Source organism: Ammodytes marinus, assembly GCF_949987685.1.
Source record: "Ammodytes marinus genome assembly, contig: scaffold_209, whole genome shotgun sequence".
In the NCBI taxonomy this organism is placed as follows: Eukaryota; Metazoa; Chordata; class Actinopteri; order Uranoscopiformes; family Ammodytidae; genus Ammodytes; species Ammodytes marinus.
Window position 1 is genome coordinate 20,001 of NW_027648159.1, and position 10,000 is coordinate 30,000.

Below are 10,000 nucleotides of genomic sequence, written 5' to 3' on the forward strand. Positions count from 1 at the left end.
CAGCCACACACACACACAGGGCATAGGCCTATCACACACCACAGAGAGAGACACACACACACACAGCCACACACACACACAGGGCATAGGCCTATCACACACCACAGAGAGAGACACACACACACACAGCCACACACACACACAGGGCATAGGCCTATCACACACCACAGAGAGAGACACACACACACACAGCCACACACACACACAGGGCATAGGCCTATCACACACCACAGAGAGAGACACACACACACACAGCCACACACACACACAGGGCATAGGCCTATCACACACCACAGAGAGAGACACACACACACACAGGGCATAGGCCTATCAGCTGTTGTGTCATTGATACAAATTGACTTCAGTAAATATTTTATATAATGCACATTCATTCCAAAGAGCAATTCTCCATTTTGAAAACCTTCCATATGTCTTCAGTGCTCAAAGGTCCCACAGCAGAGCCCAGGAACTGAACCGGCAGCCGGGCGACAGTCGGCCATTGGAAGATTTTATGTATCGATAGGATACTTTACCTACTCAACCGCGGCCCCACAATGCATTGCGTCTTTTCAAACGACACAGAAGTTTTTTTTTTTAATTCTTTATTGCTTCTGTATACTTCAGTGTAAACAGTCCGACGAACCTCGCACACACAATGGATGGTTAAGTAGACAGTATGTAGTATATACATGTTGAGTATGTAGGAGGGAGGACGTTAGTAGGGCTTTTAGTATGTAGTATATACATGTTGAGTATGTAGGAGGGAGGACGTTAGTAGGGCTTTTAGTATGTAGTATATACATGTTGAGTATGTAGGAGGGAGGGCGTTAGTAGGGCTTTTAGTATGTAGTATATACATGTTGAGTATGTAGGAGGGAGGACGTTGTAGGGCTTTTAGTATGTAGTATATACATGTTGAGTATGTAGGAGGGAGGACGTTAGTAGGGCTTTTACAACACAGCCATATAGTTACTAACTGTTGTCTGATGATGTCATAATGATGTCATAATGATGTCATGTCTCTGTGTTCCAGTCGACATCGTTAAAACAAAATGGCGTCAGCTCCGTGACCAGTTTGTGAAGAGCAGGAAGAAGGAAGACATGAACCGGGAGTGGAAATACAAAGACAACATGAAGTTCCTGGTTCCACATGTGGTCACCAGGGGGTTAGTATGTACTATGTTTATATACTATGTTTATATACTATCTATGGTTAGTACACACACACACACACACACACACACACACACACACACACACACACACACACACACACACACACACACACACACACACACACACACACACACAGACAGACAGACAGACAGACAGACAGACTAAAGCCCCTCTCTGTCTGTAGCTCCAGGTCTGCTCGTGGTTTCCCTCACTCAGACAGACAGACAGACAGACAGACAGATACACACACACACACACAGACAGACAGACAGACAGACAGACAGACAGACAGACAGACAGACAGACAGACAGACAGTCTAAAGCCCTCTCTGTCTGTAGCTCCAGGTCTGCTCGTGGTTTCCCTCACTCAGACAGACAGACAGACAGACAGACAGACAGACAGACAGACAGACAGACAGACAGACAGACAGACAGTCTAACCCTCCTGTCTGTAGCTCCAGGTCTGCTCGTGGTTTCCCTCCTGACAGACAGAGAGACAGACAGACAGAGAGACAGACAGACAGACAGACAGACACACAGAGAGACAGACAGACAGACAGACAGACAGACAGACAGACAGTCTAACCCTCCTGTCTGTAGCTCCAGGTCTGCTCGTGGTTTCCCTCCGGTGGATGAAGAGTCTCAGTCAGACTCTGAGATGATGACATCACGCTCCCCCTCGCTGTCTGAGGCCCCGCCCCCTGCAGCAGGTCAGCCAATCACAGCCTCTCATTCAGCAGGTCAGCCAATCACAACCTCTCATTCAGCAGGTCAGCCAATCACAACCTCTCATTTTTTAACTTTCTTTATTTGACAGTTTACACTAGCCCTGCGTTCCAATCCCCATACTTCCCTACTATTTAGTATGCCAGAAAAAGATTTAGGATATCCCAATACATGGACGTCAATGGCAGTATGCTGAAAACACCCAGATGCCCCACTAACTCCAACAGTATTTTGGAGTATTCGTCTTTATTCTTGACATTTCTCGAAATAATGAAAAAAAATCCTCCTTGTCTCTCCTGTGGCCCTAAATCCCTTCTGTACTTTAGTATGCAGTGTAGTAAAAAGAATGAGTATGTGATTTGGAACGCAGGGAAGGTTTATCGAAATTTGCAAAAAGTGCATGCTTAAAAGTACATACTTTAAAGTACATGCTTAAAAGTGCATACTTAACAATTCATACTGACACATGCACACTAACAATTGCATACTTAAAAGTGCATATTAGCAAGTGTGTCAGTGTGCACGAGAGAAGCTATGGAGAGTGTAGGCTGTTCCTATGTGTTTGACTGATAATGAACATCCTGTTTGCCACTAAAGTCTCTAGTTGTGATCAGCCTAGAGTGGCCGTTATATAGTGTCTGTCTGTCTGTCTGTCTGTCTGTCTGTCTGTCTGTCTGGTGGTTTAAATGTCTTATATCTGTCCTTCTGTCTGTCTGGTTTAAATGTCTAATATCTGTCCTTCTGTCTGTCTGGTTTAAATGTCTTATATCTGTCCTTCTGTCTGTCTGTCTGTCTGTCTGGTTTAAATGTCTTATATCTGTCTGTCTGTCTGGTTTAAATGTCTAATATCTGTCTGTCTGTCTGGTTTAAATGTCTAATATCTGTCTGTCTGTCTGGTTTAAATGTCTTATATCTGTCCTTCTGTCTGTCTGGTTTAAATGTCTTATATCTGTCCTTCTGTCTGTCTGTCTGTCTGTCTGGTTTAAATGTCTTATATCTGTCCTTCTGTCTGTCTGTCTGTCTGTCTGTCTGTCTGGTTTAAATGTCTAATATCTGTCTGTCTGTCTGGTTTAAATGTCTTATATCTGTCCTTCTGTCTGTCTGTCTGTCTGTCTGGTTTAAATGTCTAATATCTGTCCTTCTGTCTGTCTGTCTGTCTGGCTGTCTGTCTGTCTGTCTGTCTGGTTTAAATGTCTAATATCTGTCCTTCTGTCTGTCTGTCTGGTTTAAATGTCTAATATCTGTCCTTCTGTCTGTCTGTCTGTCTGGTTTAAATGTCTAATATCTGTCTGTCTGTCTGTCTGGTTTAAATGTCTAATATCTGTCTGTCTGTCTGGTTTAAATGTCTTATATCTGTCCTTCTGTCTGTCTGGTTTAAATGTCTTATATCTGTCCTTCTGTCTGTCTGTCTGTCTGTCTGTCTGTCTGGTTTAAATGTCTTATATCTGTCTGTCTGTCTGTCTGGTTTAAATGTCTAATATCTGTCCTTCTGTCTGCCTGGTTTAAATGTCTAATATCTGTCCTTCTGTCTGTCTGTCTGTCCTTCTGTCTGTCTGTCTGTCTGTCTGTCTGTCTGTCTGTCTGTCTGTCTGTCTGTCTGTCTGGTTTAAATGTCTAATATCTGTCTGTCTGTCTGTCTGTCTGTCTGTCTGGTTTAAATGTCTAATATCTGTCCTTCTGTCTGTCTGTCTGTCTGTCTGGTTTAAATGTCTGATATCTGTCCTTCTGTCTGTCTGTCTGTCTGTCTGTCTGTCTGTCTGTCTGGTTTAAATGTCTAATATCTGTCCTTCTGTCTGCCTGGTTTAAATGTCTGATATCTGTCCTCTGGTCTTCAGACCCCAGAACCGGCCGGTCCCATTCACACACAGACAGACCGTACCGCTCCCGCAGCCCGCAGAGGAACCACCACACTGCGGGGCCTTACGCCGGCGATCGCTCCCCAGAGAGGAGGCACCAAGCTGGGCATAGCCTCGCCGAGCGGCCCCCTGGTCTGCCTGGAGCTCCGTCTGATGAGTCCTACCACTTTGCCCTGAGCCTGGTTCCTCTCTTAGACAAACTGGACCATCACCGACGGCAACACGCGAAGATCGGGATCCTCAACCTCCTGCTGAACATCGAGAGCAGCTCCGTGGTCAAGGTAGAAATAGACCAGCTAGATCACTTAGAGCTGGACGCCACTCAGATATAGATTAGTCACATTAAAGGGTTAATATCCAATTGATTTGATCCTGTTCAAACTGCCTTATCACTCACACTGAGAGTCCATGTGTTCATACTTCAGACTGTTCTTAGCAGATCAGATAGTCCTGTCATGATTGTGAAGGTAGAAATGGACCAGCTAGATCTCATAGAACTAGACACCAGTCACACACACAGTCACATGAATGGCTCATATCTGCATGGCTCATATCTAGACTGTACACTGGTTTTGCGTGTTTCTTTTATTTTGTATGAACTGCCTTATCATTAATACAAACTACGCTTCAGTTTGGGTCTTTGTAAGTTTTTTGTTTTATTTTTAGGATCATTTTTAAATACTTTATTTCTGGATTGTTATTTTAAGAACACAAACACAAACAAAAGACAAAATAGAATAAACAGCTAACATGGCGTACTCTACTCTACAGGTTTCTAACATGGCGTACTCTACAGGTTTCTAAGGACAATGTTTAAGTTCTTTGTACGTTTTTATCCTTCAGACTTAGGAGTTGACTAGACAGGATAATCCTCTGTGACATTTTGTTTATATTTAGTGTGAAGGTCACGGCTACTTCCTGTTTGTTTTGGGACAACTCTGTAGAAAGTCTCCTTGACTTGTAAACATAATCTTTTTGGTTTTATGATCTCAGAAAAGAGCTTCACGTTTGTTTGATTAGAAATCCGATTTTTTCTCTTTGCCAAATATATTCATGAAGTTAAAGGTGAAATCGTCCTGTGTAGTGTTTTATAGCCAACAGGATACTGAAGTCTTTTATAGACGCCATGTCTGGTAGGATATACTCTAGTGTTTTATAGCCAACAGGACTCTGAACTCTTCTATAGACGCCATGTTTGGTAGGATTATACTCTAGTGTTTTATAGCCAACAGGATACTGAAGTCTTTTATAGACGCCATGTCTGGTAGGATATACTCTAGTGTTTTATAGCCAACAGGATACTGAAGTCTTTTATAGATGCCATGTCTGGTAGGATATACTCTAGTGTTTTATAGCCAACAGGATACTGAAGTCTTTTATAGATGCCATGTCTGGTAGGATATACTCTAGTGTTTTATAGCCAACAGGATACTGAAGTCTTTTATAAACGCCATGTCTGGTAGGATTATACTCTAGTGTTTTATAGCCAACAGGATACTGAAGTCTTTTATAGACGCCATGTCTGGTAGGATTATACTCTAGTGTTTTATAGCCAACAGGATACTGAAGTCTTTTATAGACGCCATGTCTGGTAGGATTATACTCTATGGATTTCACTGTAATATATTTGATGTTTTATCTGAATTTTTTGTTTAAAAAAAAGTGTTTTGTACCGATGTGAAAAATAAAAAAATTATAAAAAGTGTTTATTGCAATAAAAAAGAATTGGGTTAATCCAGAACAATCTCCACCTGTCTGCCTGTCTACCCGTCTGTCTGCCTGCCTGTCTGTCTACCTGCCTGCCTGTCTACCTGCTCGTACTAGATTAACTGTTTCATCACTAGATAGAAGATGATGTCATCATAAAGAATAACATGTATTTAGACAAAACAGAAGAATTGTGGGGGCGCCCTTAGCTCAGTTGGTAGGGCGTCCCCCCCCATGGGCCTCGGCCAGCAGCGGACCCGGGTTTGATTCCAGCCCGCGGTCGTTCTCTGCATGTCACTCCCCTCTCTGCCCCATTTCAACTCTGTCTCTGCACTATCAATAAAGCATAAAATCTATCACCTGTTCATTGCTTGTAGAAACAAATAGCTAATCAGCCAATCACATGGCAGCAACTCAATGCATTTAGACATGTAGACGTGGTCAAGACAATGTACTGAAGTCAAACCAGAGCATCAGATTGGAGAAGAGAGAGGGTTTAGGGACTGAACGTCTAGCAAACAAACAAACAAACAAACAACCAAACAAACAAACAAACAAACAAACAAACAACCAAACAAAGGGTGAGAAAGTTAGAGTTTATTTAAAACAAGGATAAACAGGTTATATTCACACAGTCACTCAGATGGTCTGGCTTTAACACGAAGAAGAAGTAGCTTTGAGACTTATCGACATATTGATTAAAGACATTTTAATATAGTTGCTAGGTGAAGAGACGGATCCTTCCATCCTCTGTCTGTCTATCTCCCTCCCTCCCTCCCTGTCTGCCTCCCTCCCTGTCTGTCTCCCTTCCTCCCTCCCTGTCTGTCTTTGTCCCTCCCTCCCTCCCTCCCTGTCTCCCTCCCTCCCTATCTCCCTCCCTCCCTCCCTGTCTCCCTCCCTGTCTGTCTGTCTGTCTGCCTCCCTCCCTCCCTCCCTGTCTGTCTTTCTCCCTCCCTCCCTCCCTCCCTGCCTGTCTCCCTCTCAGGTAAACAGGCGGATTGTAGCGTCGGCCCCAGAGCTAAAGACCCAGGGCTGCGTGGGGTGGAAGGTTACGTCTCCCTCCCTCCCTGTCTGTCTGTCTGTCTCCCTCCCTCCCTCCCTCCCTGCCTGTCTCCCTCTCAGGTAAACAGGCGGATTGTAGCGTCGGCCCCAGAGCTAAAGACCCAGGGCTGCGTGGGGTGGAAGGTTACGTCTCCCTCCCTCCCTGTCTGTCTGTCTCCCTCCCTGTCTGTCTGTCTCCCTGCCTGTCTGTCCCTCAGGTAAACAGGCGGATAGTAGCGTCTGCCCCAGAGCTAAAGACCCAGGGCTGTGTGGGGTGGAAGGTTACGTCCAGCACTCCGAGGTCGTGAGTCGTCACATGACCGCGCAGCACTTTGACTGGAACCACCAGCGGATTCATGAGCAGGTCACTGAGAGAGAGAGAGACATCGGGTTAGTGTGTGTATTGTGTCTTAATTGTACAGTGAGTGAGTGAGTGAGTGAGTGAAATACAGTGGATTGCAAAAGTATTCATACCCCTTGAAATTTTCCACATTTTGTCACGTTATAACCACACACGTACATTTATTTTACTGGGATTTCATGTGATAGACCAACACACAGTGATACACCAACACACAGTGATAGACCAACACAAAGTGGCGCATCATTGTGAAGTGGAATGAAAATGAAATATGGTTTTACATTTTTTTTATAAATAAAAAACTGAAAAGTGTGGCGTGCAAAAGTATTCAGCCCCCTGAGTCAATGCTTTGTAGAACCACCTATCGCTGCCATTACAGCTGCAAATCTATTGGAGTATTTCTCTACCAGCTTTGCACATATACAGACTGATATATTTTGTCAATTCTTCTATGGAAAATTAGCCTGGCATTCCCAGACCTGCCACTAGGCGCTGGCAAATTAAATTTGCTGCGCCTGTTGATCTGGACACGCTCAATAGAAGCTTTTCAGAAATCCCAGAAATCCAGACTCACGTTTCAATTGGTTCTATCTAATATGGGCGCGCCAGAGCCCTTTGTATGGTACTCTGGGGAGGACGTAACCGGATGACGACAGTGACGTGCATGCGACGTCGAAGCCGTGATAGTAAACATCAAAGATGGCTGCGGATATGTTGTGTGAGTTTGAGACTGCTTTGGCCTCGACCCTTAACGATTTGGAAGACGGCACTCAAATCTTTCATTAGAAAGTAAGTGGAATGTTCTGTTTTGCCGACCGACCACGGCAAACGTTTAATTTAACAGTTTAACAGCTGTTCACTAAACGAACGGGGCTTACGTCGCCTTGTGCATCGCTCTGATTGGTTGTAGTGCTATCCAACTGCGTGCAGTGTCATTTGAAATGCACGAGTAGGAGCCGCCCCTAGAGTTGGAAATTACTATTGATCGTGGCCAGACCCTCTATCGTTCAAGATATCAGGGTCTGGATTTCCAGGCTAATGGAAAATAGCTCAAGCTTCAGATTCAGCATCAGATTGGATGGAGAGCATCTGCCAACAGCAATTTTCAAGTCTTTCTCAATATTCTCAATTGTTTTTAGGTCTGGACTTTGACTGGACCATTTTGTATTTGGTCGATCACATAAAATTTCAATAAGATAAATGTACGTATGTGGTTGTAACGTGACAATGTGGAAAAGTTCAAGGGGTATGAATACTTTTGCAAGCCACTGTATGTGAGACGTGCGTCTGTGTCTGTGTGTGTGTGTGTGTGTGTGTGTGTGTGTGTGTGTGTGTGTGTGTGTGTGTCTTACTTGTACACCGTGCCGTGACAGACGATGACCGATCCGTCGTCGGAGGCCGAGGCGAACAGAGGATAGTGTCTGTGATAGGCCACGCCCCTCACCGCCTTCTTATGGTGTCTGGTGGGAAGGACACACACTCATTAAGCCTGTCTGTCTGTCTGTGGGTCTGTCTGTCTGTCTCTCCGTCTGTCTGTGGGTCTGTCTGTCTGTCTGTCTGTGTGTCTGTCTGTGGGTCTGTCTGTGTGTGTGTCTGCCTGTCTGTCTATAGTGTCTGTGATAGGCCACGCCCCTCACCGCCTTCTTATGGTGTCTGTAAGGAAACACACTCATTAAGCCTGTCTGTCTGTCTGTCTGTCTGTCTGTCTGTCTGTCTGTGTTCCTGTCTCTCCATCTGTCTGTCTGTCCGTCTGTCTGTCTGTCTCTCCGTCTGTCTGTCTGCCTGCCTGTCTGTCTGTCTCTCCGTCTGTCTGTCCATCCATGTAAGGGTGCAAGCTAACTATCAGGAGACATTTAGGGTTCAGTGTCTCTTTGCCCAGGGACACTTGGACATGTGGCGGGGAGACGGGGGATCCAACCACCGACCCTGTAACCCAGTGGACGACCGCCCTACACACTTCACCACAGACGCCCCAGATAGACAGACAGACAGACAGACAGACAGTAACCCAGTGGACGACCGCCCTACACACTTCAACACAGACGCCTGCTTTAATAGAGTGCTGCATAACACAGCTGATCTACCGTAAGTCCTGTAATAAATAAGATCTACCATAGTACCTGTAATAGAGTGACTGACCTAACACAGTAGATATACCGTAATGCCTGTAATAGAGCAGATATACCGTAGTGCTTCTAATAGAGCAGATATACCATAGTGTCTGTAATAGAGCAGATATAGCGTAGTGTCTGTAATAGAGCAGATATACCATAATGCTTCTAATAGAGCAGATATACCGTAGTGCTTGTAATAGAGACCCACCTGAGGACCTTGTAGGGTTTGGTGGACAGGTCCAGATCGAACCAGCTCAGTCTGCAGTCGTAGCTCCCACAGATCACATGGTCACCTGACGAACACACAGAGCGCCATTGGTCCAAAGGCAGGAAGTGAACCAAAACACAGTGCATTGTGGGTAGAAGGAGACTGGGAATATATCAATATGCTATTAGGGCTAGATAACTGGTCTAAATGCCTGCTATAAGAGGGTTAAGGTTAGAGGGGTGATAGAGTTATTAGGGTCTGTGTGAATGTAGTTCTAAGCGGCCATGTTTGTAGGCTTACCTCCCGGGTGCACTGCTATGCTAGAGATCCACTTAGCGTTAGCTTGCAGCTTCTTGGTCATCTCCTGCTTCTGCAGGTTGTACAGGCGGATGCAGCGCTGCGTAGCCACAAAGAAGTAGGGCCGGCTGGGGTGGAAGGATACGCACTGCACCAGGCCACGGTTCTTCCTGAAGGGATTCTGACTGCGCCGTCTGCTCAGCTGGTGGATTAACACCTGCAGATGGGAGGAGTGATCCGGCATCACGGAGGCCAAGTAGTCCCCTTTAGCATGCCACGCCACCTGCTGCACAGCCTGGGAAAGACATGATATAACCATTAGACTAGATATAACAACACATTAGAACCATTACACTAGTCCCTAATAGGGTATAACCCGACCCCCTATCCCCTAACATTAACCCTGGAGTGATGGGGCATGGCGGGGGCTAGGTAGTCCCCTTTAGCATGCCACGCCACCTGCTGCACAGCCTGGAAACAACACAACACAATTAGGGATGGGACGATCCACTTT

At 45.3% G+C, this 10,000-nt stretch overlaps 2 protein-coding genes across 4 annotated transcripts in view; one reads left to right on the top strand and one right to left on the bottom strand.

Annotated features, from left to right (window-relative positions):
* LOC307270969 (uncharacterized protein) overlaps positions 1-5,446 on the top strand; it is a 6,874-nt gene extending 1,428 nt beyond the window's left edge. Inside the window, exons 2-4 of one of the 3 annotated variants that reach the window (XM_080054856.1) lie at positions 1,034-1,166; positions 1,777-1,946; positions 3,738-5,446. In XM_080054856.1, coding sequence (XP_079910982.1) covers positions 1,034-1,166; positions 1,777-1,946; positions 3,738-4,090 — 656 coding nt within the window. In that variant the 3' untranslated portion in view covers positions 4,091-5,446. The remainder of the gene's footprint in view (positions 1-1,033; positions 1,167-1,776; positions 1,947-3,737) is intronic. The other 2 variants (XM_080054857.1, XM_080054858.1) reach the window with 2 other exon arrangements.
* Positions 5,447-6,600: 1,154 nt separating this feature from the next.
* Positions 6,601-10,000, bottom strand: part of bop1 (BOP1 ribosomal biogenesis factor) — a 14,870-nt gene continuing 11,470 nt past the window's right edge. The window contains 4 exon segments of the mRNA XM_080054855.1: positions 6,601-6,874; positions 8,220-8,327; positions 9,190-9,274; positions 9,490-9,781. Of these exon segments, the coding sequence (XP_079910981.1) occupies positions 6,721-6,874; positions 8,220-8,327; positions 9,190-9,274; positions 9,490-9,781 (639 nt within the window). The 3' untranslated portion in view covers positions 6,601-6,720.